Source organism: Sus scrofa, chromosome 13 (assembly GCF_000003025.6).
Source record: "Sus scrofa isolate TJ Tabasco breed Duroc chromosome 13, Sscrofa11.1, whole genome shotgun sequence".
Classification (NCBI taxonomy): Eukaryota; Metazoa; Chordata; class Mammalia; order Artiodactyla; family Suidae; genus Sus; species Sus scrofa.
In genome coordinates this window covers 79,262,634-79,276,311 of record NC_010455.5, presented here as the reverse complement: position 1 = coordinate 79,276,311, position 13,678 = coordinate 79,262,634, and the positions used below count along the sequence as shown (strand labels likewise).

The 13,678-nt window shown below is 48.8% G+C and overlaps 1 protein-coding gene across 3 annotated transcripts in view; it reads right to left on the bottom strand.

The window, feature by feature from the left end:
* The window catches only part of ESYT3 (extended synaptotagmin 3), a 49,654-nt gene that overhangs the window by 19,160 nt on the left and 16,816 nt on the right, over positions 1 to 13,678 (bottom strand). For all 3 annotated transcript variants that reach the window (XR_002337696.1, XM_003358571.5, XM_021069523.1), the window contains exons 2-5: positions 11,174 to 11,215; positions 9,516 to 9,650; positions 2,049 to 2,125; positions 417 to 483 (exon numbers count right to left, since the gene is read on the bottom strand). Coding sequence is in view for 2 of the 3 variants with exons in the window: in XM_003358571.5 (XP_003358619.3) it covers positions 417 to 483; positions 2,049 to 2,125; positions 9,516 to 9,650; positions 11,174 to 11,215 (321 nt within the window). In the remaining variant the exon portion in view is untranslated. The remainder of the gene's footprint in view (positions 1 to 416; positions 484 to 2,048; positions 2,126 to 9,515; positions 9,651 to 11,173; positions 11,216 to 13,678) is intronic.

Here is a 13,678-nt window from a genome sequence, read left to right as displayed (position 1 = left end):
GTCCCTGCTGCCTGGGCAACCTGCAGCCTCGCCCATGGCAGCAGGACCTAGCTGTGCTTTCCAGCTCCAACTCAGCTCTCTCTACCCCTGCCGTAAGATCACTCCATCTCTTCCATCCGTCTTAGTTTCTCTGCACCAGTTCTGCATGGCTCCATAAAGAGAGCCTCTCACTTCCCTGGGCAGGGATATTCTGGTGGGGATATGACAGAGGCAGGCATGGGGCTGTCCTGAGCAGCACGGTGGTGAAGCCCAGCCACCACTTCCTGGCTGTGTGACCACTCCGCCTTGATTGGTACCAGCCTCTGTGTCTGGTGTTATCACTCCCTTCTGCAATCTGCTCCAGCATGAGCCTACTTCCCAGACCCTAACCAGCCCCCCTGCCTGCCCCAGAGGCAATCACTCCAGGCTCCACCCACCTGGATCCCGTTCACACCAGCCTGTATCTTCTGCAGCTCCACACTGATCTCACAGTCCCCGATGTAGCTGAAAGTAGGGAAGGGGAAGCAAGTTTGGGAAGAAGGACAGGTCCACAACTCGGAGAAGTGGGGAAGATTGTTCATTGCAGCCCAGCCTAAGCCCAGGAGACCAAGCCTGAGCCCTGCATCACCCGGATGTGGATTCCCTGACAGCCTCGGCTTTTCTCAGCTCCATGCAGACACTGGCCAGACCCCCAGAGGCAGCCCCTGGGTCCCCTCACTCAAGTGTCCCAGGTGTGTCCCCACTTCTGCCCATGAGGCTAGTGACTCTGGGCACTACTTCACCCCATGACATCCCCACAGATGCAAAGGAGGGGGTCTGGGTGCACACACTGCTGTGCTCCTGCCCCGTCTCTGCCCAGTCTCTTCCCCAAGGACACAGAGCAGCCCTGCTGCCTCTATCCAGCCATTCATGCACGGTGTTGCTGGGGGTGGTGAGGTGGGAAAAGAAACAAGATCTCAGGAGCCTGAGTCCAGCTGGTGGCTCCTACCCAACGATGGGCACAGGGATCCCAGGATGGGTGCCCTTAAGGGTAAGGGCAGAGACCCCATCATGGGAATAAAGCAGAAGACTAAGCTGAGGGAGAGGGTGACCATCAAATATCTGTAGGACACAGGCATAGAAGCCAGACATCACAGAAATGCTGAAGGTTCCCTGGAAGGGCAGGGGCCCCAGGGGACTCCAGGACCTCCCTGAGCTGACTGGGAAGCTGGGTATGTGGGCCAGATGACCTTGACGTGCCCCAACTATCCATGGAAGGATCTGTGGTAGAACTTTGGGGCCAGGAATACACAACTGCCATCACTGTCTCAACACACTTGAGACCAAGCTCCATACAGGGATGCGTGTTCCCAGAGCTGACTCTTATCTTCCCAATGCACTCTCAGCACCAGCCTCTGGGATGAGTACAGGAAATAGGAGGTACCAGAAAGGAATGACAACATTCTGGAACCTCAGGATCCTTGGTCCTTTAAACACAATTCAAACCCCACCACCTCCAGGAAGACTTCCTGGATTGAATCTCCATTCTCTCTGACTCAAGCCTATTACCAACCTCATTCAAAAAAGATGTCCCTGCCCAACTCACTCAACTAGTCACTCATGTCTCTTTGCATCCTTTAGTTTCTCTGAGTCTCCGCAGAAGCCAGTTCTCCAGCTGGTCTCTCATAGCCTATGCTCGGGGCTCCCTGGGCTGCACACCACAAGTCCCTACATTTTCTTGTCACACATGCTCCTCCTTGCTCCCTCCTCTCTGAGGCAGCTGGCCTGACCCTCCAGGTGACCTGGCCCTGGCCTCCAAGAAAGATCGGCTGCCTGGGCCTTGGTTCCCAGGGCACCCCTGAAGCCAGGCCTGGGCGGAGGGCTCAGACAGCAGGGGATCCCTGGGAACCATCCATTCTCCTGACTCTCCCCACCCCCATCCCAGCAGGGACCTTGCTCTCCTGCCCAGGGAGAATAAGGGGCTTTCAGACCCCAAATCAGAGTGCCTATCTGCGAGTCCATCTTCAACCTGGCTGTTTTCATGGTGCTCCCCATCCCCCACACCCAGCCCCACAGGCGCAAGGGCTCACCAGATCTGCAGGTCCAGGACCACCTGTCTCCGGTTGCACTGGTTAGTGTGTGCCTTGACACCATTGACCCTGGGGCACTGGAAGAGATGCCAGAGGGCTAGGTCAGCAGGGGTCTTGCAGTGGGGATGTCTGCTGGCTCCCTGCCCAGCACTAGGCTTGGTCCACAACAACCGATGTGACCACTGCACTCCCGGGATAAGACACAAATACAGAAACCCACCCTGTGGCCCCTGCCCATCCTTGGCACCCTGATAACTCCCTCCCTAGAATGTGCACCTTCTGTCTCGCTCTCAGTCTCCTACCAAAGGTATTTACTGAGTCCCCGCTCTGTGCCAGGCACCGGACTGGGAGAAGGCAAGGAGCCAGGTGGGGTAAGGGGACAGGGCAGGGGGCGGAGTGATGAGGTGCAACCTGTGCTGTCACATGGGGCTCTGGAGATTTCAGGAGCACCTTCCAGCCCAGCTTGGGGTGAGTGGAGGTTAGTGAAGGCTTCCTGGAGGTGGCGGCATTTACACTGTATTTACATTTACTGTATTTACACTGTAGCAGATGAATAGGATTGGCCCCCAAAGGACAAGGGAAGAGGGCAGGGCCCCTGGATGAAGGAGCTAACCCTCTAAATAAATCACAGTCCAGCCTCCAGAGCTGAGGGCTGAGTTCTTAAGAAATTGTTTCTCCCCGCTCTGCACAGATTTTTCCATCAGGCGGCGCTGGAGTGGGTCTGATTATTATCTATCAAGAGTAAAACAGGAGTTCCCGTTGTGGCGCAGTGGTTAATGAATCTGACTAGGAACCATGAGGTTGCGGGTTCAATTCCTGGCCTCGCTCAGTGGGTTAAGGATCTGGCGTTGCCGTGAGCTGTGGTGTAGGTCACAGACGCAGCTCGGATCCCGCATTGCTGTGGCTCTGGCGTAGGCTGGCGGCTACAGCTCTGATTAGACCCCTAGCCTGGGAACCTCCATATGCTGCAGGAGCAGCCCTAGAAAAAAGACCAAAAAAAAAAAAAGGTAAAACAATTACTTTCAGAACTTTAATAGAAAAATGAATGGTGGCATTTTAATTGTGGAATATAGATTTCTCTTACATGTAAGTAGTAGATCAAGTACATTTTATATTGAATTCTACAATTAAAAATCACTGTCATATGATTTTAACAGACAGTATAAAGGAACCAAAACTAAAGCATTCTCTGATGGTGACTGGTAATGGTTACTTACAGCCATTAATTAATTTCTCTGGCACGTGTTGGCTCTATCGCCCTTGAGTAGTTCAGACAAATACAGCACAGTGCGACGAAAGCCTTTTTTAGGTGGTTATCTGTGGCAATGTGGGAAGTATACGCTCTAGGTATTGAGGCTTGGCAGCCAAAGTGCATGCTGCACCCAGCCCATAGCACGTGGTTTGACTGTTTGAAGCAAACATCTTAAAGGACTCTGCAGTCAAGAAGATTGCACATGGCAGGCACTGTGTAAGTGGCAGGGATCTCATGTGATATTGACAAGTGACTGTAGAGCCAGGATCACACCTACTTCAATGCTCACTTCAAAAGAGACACCATGGGAGTCAGAGGCCCTCTTATGAAAGCTTAGCCAGTGCTGCTCAAAGCTGTCTCATGAATGGTTGTTTAGGAGAGCTTGGAGTTGGGTATTAAATCAGAAGAATGCAAAGTTTCTAGCCATTGCCCATTCTTACATGAAGAAATAATTGTTTATGGAGTTTTTGTTTGTATCTTTAGCCAAGATAAAAGTCATGTTTTTAAATTTATTAAATATTTTGCAAAGAGTAAAATAAATAAATTTGATCCAGATTTGATCCCTGGCCTGGGAACTTCCATATGGTGCAAGTGTGGCTGAATAAGATAGATAAATGAAATTCGTTTGAATTTGAGTTAGTGGTATATATGCAGCTGAAGGTTAGGCATGAAGTTCATTGATGTCTGCAATTTAGTTTGAAATGCAAAAAAAAAAAAAAAGATGGTAAGAGGGGTAGATGGATGGATATGTACTCAAGCAACTATATTAAAAGGTTAACGACTGTACAATCCAGATGTTTCACTGCAAAATTCTCAATTTTTTTTGTATGTTTGAATTTTTTCATAAGATATTGGAGAAAAAAATTCAATCAACCATAGTAGAGGAAAGTTTCTATCAATTTCCTATCCTCTCCATGTAAAGTGATATTTACAAATGCATTCTAATACAAAAAACCAGAAGAGATATTATGGACAATTATATGCCAACAAATTTGACAACCTAGAAGAAATGGGCAATTTTCTAAAGACATACAGCCTGTCAAAACTGAATCAAGAATAAATGGATCAACTGAACTTATCACTAAAAATGAAAGAGAATATGTAGTAAAAACACTCTCTACAAACAAAAGTCCAGAACCAGATGGCTCCACAGGCAAATTCTACCAAACATACAAAGAAGAATTTATACCCATCCTTCTTAAACTTTTCCAAAAGGCTGAAGAAGAAGGAACACTTCCAAACACAGTCCATGAAGCCACCATCACCCTAATGCCAAAACCAGACAAATATACTATCAAAAAAGAAAATTACAGGCCAATACATTTGATGAAAATAGATGCAACGATTCTTGACAAAATTTTAGCCAACTGAATCCAACAACATATAAAAAAGATTATACACCACGGCTAAGTGGGACTCCTCCCAAGTTCACAAGGATAGTTCGACATAGACAAATCAATCAACATCATACACCACAATAACAAAAGAAAAGTCAAAAACCACATGATCATCTCAATAGATGGCAGAAAAAACATTTGACAAAATCCAACATCCATTCATGATAAAAACTCTTACCAAAGTGGATATAGAGGGAACATAACAGAATAAAAGTCATTTATGACAAACCCATAGCCAATATAATAATCACCAGAGAAAAGCTGAAAGCCTTCCTGCTTCTGGAACAAGACTAGGATGCCCACTCTCACCACTTTCATTCAACATAGTATTGGAAGACCTAGCCATAGCAATCAGACAAACTAAAGAAATAAAAGGTATCCAAATTGGAAGAGAAGAGGTAAAATTGTCACTGTATGCAGATGACATGATACTATATAGAGAAAACCCTAAGGACTCCACACAAAAACTACTCAAACTGATCAATGAATTCAGCAAAGCAGCAGGATACAAGATTAACATTCAGAAATTGGTTGCATTTCTGTATACTAACAATGAAATATTAGAAAAGGAATACAAAAATACCACACCTTTTATCATTGCACCCCCAAATTAAATAATTTAATAATTAAAATTAAATAATTAAAATTTAAAAATGTTTAAATTAGTAAATAATTTAATAATTAAAATTATTAATACCTAGGAATAAACCTGACCAAGGAGGTGAAAGACTTATATGCTTAGAAGTGTAAAACAGTAATCAAGGAAATCAAAGACGATTCAAAGAAATGGAAAGATAGTCCAATAGTCCATGCTCCTGAATCGGAAGAATTAATATTCTCAAAATGGCCAAACTACCCAAAGCAATCTACAGATTCAATGCAATTTCTATCAAATTATCTATGACATTTTTCACAGAATAGAACAAACAATCCAAAAATTTATATGGAACAATAAAAGACCCAGCATTGCCAAGGCAATCCTGAGGAACAAAAACCAAGCAGGAGGCATAACTCTCCCAGACTTCAGGCAATATTACAAAGCCACAGTAATCGAGACAGTGTGGTACTGGTACAAAAACAGACATGCAGACCAATGAGACAGAATAGAGAACCCAGAAATAAACCTATGGTCCATTAATCTTCAACAGAAGAGGCAAAAACATAAAATGGGAAAAAGTCTTCAGCAAGTGATGCTAGGAAAACTGGACAGCTGCATGTAAATCAGTGAAACTGGAACACACCCTCACACCATGCACAAATATAAACTCAAAATGGCCTTTAAACATAAGACAAGACACCATCAAACTCCTAGAAGAGAACATAGGCAAAACATTCTCCGATATCAAATGTTTTCTTAGGTCGGTCTCCCAAAATAATAGAAAGAAAAACAAAAATAAACCAATGGGACCCAATCAAACTTACAAGCTTTTGCACAGGAAAGGAAACCAGACACAAAAAAGAGACAGCCTATGGAACGGGACAAAACAGTTTCAAATGATGCAATGGACAAGAGCTTAATCTCTAAAATATACAAACAACTCATACAACTCAACAGCAAAAAACCCAACCCAATTGAAAAATGGGCAGAAGATCAGAAGAGACCTTTTTCCAAAGAAGACATAGGAACGGCCAACAGGCACATGAAAAATGTTTGACATCACTAAGCACTAGGCAAATGCACTTCACACTGGTCAGAATGGCCAGAATGGCCAATGTTATTTGTAAGTCTACAAATAACAAATGCTGGAAAAGGTGTGGAGAAAAGGGAACCCTCATACATTTTGGTGGGAATGTAAAGTGGTACAACCACTATGGAAAACAGTATGGAGGATCCTCAGAAGACTAAATATAGAACTACCATGTGACCCAGCAATCTCACTCCTGGCCATATATCCGGACAAGACTTTCCTTGAAAAAGACACATGCACCTGCATCTTCATTGAAGCACTATGCACAATAGCCAAGACATGGAAACAACCTAAATGCCCATCAGCAGATGATTTGATTAAGAAAACACTGTATACATACACAATGGAATACTACTCAGCCATAGAAAAGAACAAAATAATGACTCTCATACTGAGTGAAGTCAGTCAGAAAGAGAAAGACAAATGCCATGTGATATCCCTTATATCTGGAATCTAATACATGGCACAAATGAACCTATCCACAGAAGAGAAACAAACTCATGGACAAGGAGAACAGACTTGTGGTTGCCGGGGGGGAGGGGGAGGGAGTGGGATGGATTGGGAATCTGGGGTTAGTAGATGCAAGTTATTGCATTTGGAGTGGATGAGTGGATAAGCAATGAGATCCTGCTGCATAGCACAGGGAACTACATCTAGTCGCTTGTGATGGAACATGATGGAGGATAATGTGAGAAAGAGAATATAGATATGAATGACTGGGTCACTTTGCTGTACAGCAGAAATTGACAAAACATTATAAATCAATTGTAATTAAAAAAAATAGGGAGTTCCCTTCCTGGAGCAGTGGTTAACGAATCCAACTAGGAACCATGAGGTTGCGGGTTTGATTCCTGGCCTTGCTCAATGGGTTAAGGATCTGGCATTGCCGTGAGCCATGGTGTAGGTTGCAGACACGGCTTGGATCCCGCGTTGCTGTGGCTCTGGTGTAGGCTGGCAGCAACAGCTCCGATTGGACCCCTAGCCTGGGAACCTCCATATGCTGCGGGTGCAGCCCTAAAAAGACAAAAAAATTAAAAAATAAAAAATAAAAATAAAAACACAAAGAAAACAAAAAGCAAATGCATTCTTGCATGAAAAAGATACCAAAGAGTCAGGAGTCAAAATTCGGGGAAAATGTATTACAGAGATGTGCTGAGCAGTTCGTTTAAATTATTACATACGTTTTCCCAGCTTGTGATACATATGTCGGATTTCTAAAATGTCTAACTTGCTATAATTTATTTTCTCATCTGATCTCATATTTATTCAACATCCATTTTTGTCCTGGTTTTACATTTTTAATTTTAAATTGTTTTTTGTTAAGAGGGCCCTCAGAATTGTCAAAGCTTCAGGCTGCACAGCTCCTGGCTTGATACTAAAAGCCCAGAAAAGTCAGCAGAAGCCAGCAGGAGCCCGTCATCGACTTGCCCCAGCCTGGAGTCTGCTCCTGGGTTGGGGCTGGTTCACAGGCACCTCTGAAAGCTCAGCCGGCCCCAAGACAGGTCTGCAGAGATCCGTCCCAAAGAAAGCTGCCCATCTGGAGGCCCCACCACAGAAGACGGATAACCACTGTTTGAGCATCTGTTCTGTGCCTGGCAGGGCAGCCCTGGCCTAGGGCTCACAGTGAGGTGTGGGTGCCAGGCTAGAATCTGGCCTCTACTGGCCCTCTTGGGCGGGTGCCCCACGGAGCACTGCTCATCCAGCCACGCAGAGTGAGCCGACCTGTTAATCATGCATCACAACCACCCTTAGAAGTGGGTCCTTTCCTTTTACAGATGAGGCAACTGGAGCTCAGAGAGGTTAAGTCACTGGTCCAGGGTTATCACAGCACAGAGTTGGGTATGGACATAGGAATCAGAGGAAGGAGGAAACAGTCACGAGCAAGAAGGAAGTGGGTGTAGTGAATGCACTGGGCCTGGTCGAGTCTAGGAAGGTCACTGAGGTGTCTGTCATGACGGGGTCCCATGGAGAGGAGGGGAGAGGAAAGGGGAGGGAAGGCCAAGATGGGTGGGAGGAGCCAGGACATGATGAGCTTTGAATGCCAGGACCGTGAGTCACCGATTGCTCCCTCATAACTGGGGCATCTGGTCAGCCTGCAGGTCCCATGCCTGGTTCTCCTGACAGGGTGAAAACCATCCCTCAGGATCAGCACCCTTCGGCCTGCTTCTGCTGCTGGCAAGGGACTGCTTTCCAGTAGCACGTTAGCCCACAGGCATCTCTACAATGAGCAGCCTGACTGTACAAGCTCTGCTATAAACACAGCAGTCTCCAGACTTCCTGACTCTTCACTCCCTCTGTTCTTCACATGCCAACTCAGACATCACCCCCTCTCGGAAGTCCTCCCTGACTGCCATAGGCCCACACCCCTCCACTCCTGAATTCCTGCATTTCTCCACTGTTGCGCATACACTGCCGTGCTGTCATCTGTCATCCACCACTTTATATGCCTGCTTCCACAACAGGACAGAGACCATCCTGAAGACAGGGGCACAGCCACATCATCTCTATCTATTGTGCCTTGCACACAGCCGTGCTCAATAAGTTATCCGTGAGTGAAACAGGGAAAGAACAAATGAACCAAGAGATGCCGGGACAAGCCAGTCCTGGCAGAGTCTGAGGGGCATCAACCAGAACCTCCAGGGCTTGAGCAAGCCTGGTCTGCCCCACTTAGGGGTTAGGGGGGCAGAGCTGGCCACACAAACTTCAAGATCCTGGGTTACCCAGTACCTTCCCAGAACTGGCGTGGGCTTGTAACATAGACTGCCAGCGTCAGTCAGTTAGCAGAGGACTGGACACTGCTTTGAGCACTGATTACCCCCACTCCATGAAGTCGGAAGGCCAGCGCTCCCAGCTGATGCTGAGGTTAGCAAGCACCAGGACTTGCACACCTTTGCATCTGGCTGGCTTCCATCGCATGGCATGTCTTCACGATTCTAAGAAGAGTGGAATTATTTCCCACCCCACCTTTTCATTCTCTCAGAGCCAGGCTTCCCTAAACCTGCAGGGACAGTGGTGCTGGGACTAGGGCTGAGGGGCTTATCCTGAAGCCCGGAGGCTGGCGGCGAGGGCACGTGGGGGCGGGGCCTTGCCTGCACAGCAGGGTGGCTACCCTTCCCCAGGCAGCACCTACCTTCTGTCCGAAGTAGAGTTTGGTGAAGGTGAAGGTCCTCAGATGGGTGCTTTTCTCCCGGATCTTGGGCTCGAGCTTCTCCCGGAACTTGTTTTCCATGATCATGCTTAGGTAGGGCCAGATCTGGGATATGATCTGCGCGGACAGGAGGAGGCCCTTGGTAGTCAGGTCTGTGCCCTGCACGCACCCAGCCCAGGCCCAGACCCACGGCCGCCCAGGGTTGGGGTCCTGTGGCTCTTACACTGCAGCTCCCCACCCCATCTACCTACTTATCTGTCCATCAAACATCGGATAACTACAGCCACAGTTCTCACTCTTACAGTGGGACCCCAAGATCTGATGCAGCCCCCCATGAGTCATTCACTAAACTTAATATGATGAAGCACTCTAGCTCTGTGCTAAAACAGAAGCGATCTGAATCAACTCTGTGGTGTAAACAAGAAGGAGCAAATGCTAGCGGCTTAAAAAAAAAAAAAAAAAAACCTAGAAGAGAAACAAATTGTTTCCTGTGGATTTAATTTTTTTTTGCTAGCAATCAGAAAAGGCTGCCTGTGGCTGATTTCCGCAGCAGAATGATTCATGGGTGGGCGCGGGGGAACCAAGTGTGGGACCCAAGTAGAGGGAGGTGGGTGAAGATGGAACCTGATGCCAGGAGACGGTGATGGGGGGTGGATAGCACTGTTCAGGGCAAAGACTCCTCCCTCTTCCTTCTTTGGGCCTCAGGTCTTAGTTTAAAGATGCAGCTTCCCCTTTGCAAACCCTAATTGGAGGAGCCTGAAGGCAGAGAGATTTCAGAGCTGAATACCTCCATCTCTCAGGGGCCTTGATAAGGGATGAGCCAGGCATTGTGGTGCCTCAATTACCTCATTAATCCTCACAACAACTGCACGAAGCAGAGACCATAATTATCCCCATTGCACAGAGGAGGAAACCAGCTCCAAGATGTTAGGCAATGTGTCTGAGATGGTACAGCCAGTGCAGCCAGGTCTGGTTGTATAAACCCAGCAGCTGCTGTCAAATCCCTTATCACTGCCTTCCTCTCCCCAGGATGTGCCCATCTTCCTGGTGGGCCACTAGAGGCTTGTAGTTTACTCTGTAAGTCTCTGTACTTTTGAACTTTTCTGCGGTGGCCGTGCATTAATTTCACAATTAAAAAAATTTTTTTTTGGGGGGGAGCTGTATCCGTGGCATATGGAGGTTCCCAGGCCAGGGGTCCAATTGGAGCTGTAGCCCCCGGTCTACACCACAGGTGCAGCAACGTGGGATCTGAGCCTCGTCTGCAACCTACACCACAGCTCACGGCAACGCCAGATCCTTAACCCCCTGAGCGAGGCCAGGGATCAAACTCACATCCTCATGGATGCTAGTTGGGTTTGCTTGCCGCTGAGCCATGACAGGAACTTCCAAAAAATTTTTTTGAAGAAAAGAAAGTCATCGTCTAGTGATAACAAGAACCCTGAGGGTGAGAAGAGCCAGCGACACACGCAGAAGACCATCACCCCAGCAGCTAAGGGCCATCTCTGCCCCTCCTGGGCAAGGTTCCCACCAGGACCACCTTGTCCATCTGCCGCCAGCCCTGTTCAGGGTGAGGGGGACTCAGCTGGGGCCTCGGGGGAGGTTCACACCTGGAGTGATGCCCCCCCCCTCACCGGCCTTACCTTGTTGGCCCATTCGACCCGCTCCACATCCGGGAAGTGGATCTAGAGAACAGAAGCCCCGAGGGGAGTTAGACTCGAGAAGAACCAGGCGCTGAGACCCACCCTGATGGATCTACCCTCAAGGAGCGCCCACATGCAGCCTGACACTGAGCAGACCATGGCCACAAACTCTGGGCACAGAGACACATGGCGGTTGGGGTGGCGGGGTTCCATGAGACCCTCACCTCCCCTCTGCCCCCGGCCCACCTTCCCCGGGGAAGCAGAGCCCCATTCTGGGCCTCCCCTGGGGGGACACTGGAGTTCACTCCTTGCAAATTCCATCCCCCTTATTCCTTTAAATGACACAAGCAATCACAGCTTCTGCAGAAAAATTAGAAAAGGTAGCCAAGCAAAAGGAAAAAGACATCAGGTTGCTACATTTCCTTCCAGTCTCTACAAGTATGTGTCGTTTTCACAGACACTGAGGTCACCGGGTTTGGTAGCCTGTTTTTCACTTAATAATATATACTGTGATTCTGCTGACTCCAAAGGTAACTTGCCAATTTGACAGGCCAAAAAGGGCACCCTACTGGCAACTGGCAAGTGGGGATGCCCCTCCTCAGCTCCCAGCACCCCACCCCCCAAAGCCTTCCCCTCCTCAGCAGGGAGGCCCCTCAGGCCAGGTCCTATGGTCACAGAACTTCCTCCGGGTCACAGCCTCCAGCCACAGGGTCTGCTGGGTGAGTCCTGCCACATCGCTGGAGGAGGGGTCCCCAAGGAGAAGTGATGATCCTGTTGCCTAACCTTCCTGTGACCTGATTCTGAAGGTACAGAACCCCCTCCCCACAAGAGTACCAGTCTCAGAATATGTCTCCTGAATTTCATACCCACCCTGCATCCATACCCCCAGCGTCATCAAGGTCTTCTGCAGTGGACAGAGTAAGGGTATACGTACAGGCACCTGGCACAGAACATGAATCAGTAAAATGGTAGTGATGCCCATCACTGCCATCCTGCTCCAAGTCCCCCGAGCACAAAGCCAGCTCCAGGTGAGACTCATGGTGGGCCTGGGACCTCCCCAGATGGAGAAAGGGCCCACCCTTCCCATCTTGGGGCTCAGAGGCACACTGTCCAGGGACTGAGTGAACGTGTGACTAAGCGAACACCTAATGCAGCCCTGCCAAGGGTCAGGCCCTGCTCTGGCTCCTGGGATGCCCCGAGGGCCCAAATGTGGACCTAGGCCACTGGCCCAGGAGGAGAGCCATTCCCCAAAGGACAGGAAGGGGAGGTTCCCATGGTGGCTCAGTGGGTTAAGAACCCGACCAGTACCCATGAGGATGTGGGCTGGATCCCTAGCTTCGCTCAGTGGGTTAAGCGTTGCCATGGGGTGTAGGTTGCAGATGCAGCTGGGATCTGGTGACTGGTATGCCTGCATAGGTGGGCAGCTGCAGCTCAGATTTGACCCCTAGCCTGGGAATTTCCATATGCCTTGGGTACAACCTTAAAAAGCAAGACAAACAAACAAACAAACAAAACCCAAAAAAAACCAAAGAAGAGTAGAAATTGATTTCATTCCCTTAGGAGTAGTTTTCAATAGCCGTGAGAGGTCAGAGAAACTCAGTGCTTCTGAGACTCCTAGGACATCATGCCGTTCTCCCAGCCCATTTTCCCAGCTCTGGACAGTGGTCCACACCAACCTGGAGGAGCATCTAATATTCCCAGATACTGACAGAAAAGTCCTGCCTGTTCCCAGAGAGGGAGCTGGTTCCGTCCCTGGGAACAGAGGGAATGATGGGGAAGGATCTGGGGGAGGGGGGTAGCTGGGGCAGCTCTGGGTCAGGTCCCGAGCTGGGCACCAGGCGCGAGCAGGGTGAGGCCCTTCCATGGCTCCCGAGCACACTCACAGCTGCACTGAAGTAAAAACTCCAGCATGTGGGTCTGAAACAGACCTCCCTCCTCCCCTTGGAGGACACCCCTCAGACTTCCCTCTTTCCCCTTCCAGGCAGCCTTTCCAGATCTCTCAAGCTGGGGCTAGGTGTTCCTACTGGGTGTTGCTGGTTCTCCATCACAGCATTTGACACACCTTATTAAAGCCGCTTAGTCCTACCTCATCCACCTCTGATCAGACTGGAAGCTCTAGTGGCCTGACTCAGCCGTGTTTCCTATTAGCGCCTGTCCCTAGCGTATGAATGGCTTAATAACTATTTGTGAAATGAATGAATGGATGTATGAATGAATGCACGCAAGGTTCTTGCCCTCAAGGAGCTTCCCAGGCTGGGGAAGGAAGCACATGATTACAGACCACTCCAGGACAGGATCGGCACCCAGGGAGGGGGAGGGGACCCCCACAAAGGGCAGAGTCTGGTTACCATGAAGCTGTCTCTGGAGCCTCTGCTCCTGGTTCTCCCAAGCCTGCTGGCTGGAGCCCTCACTCGCCTCCTTTCCTAACGCTGCATTTCCCATCCCTCTGTGCACACCCCTCCCAACCTCCTGCACTGATCCTCAGGTGGCTCTGTACCTCTGGAA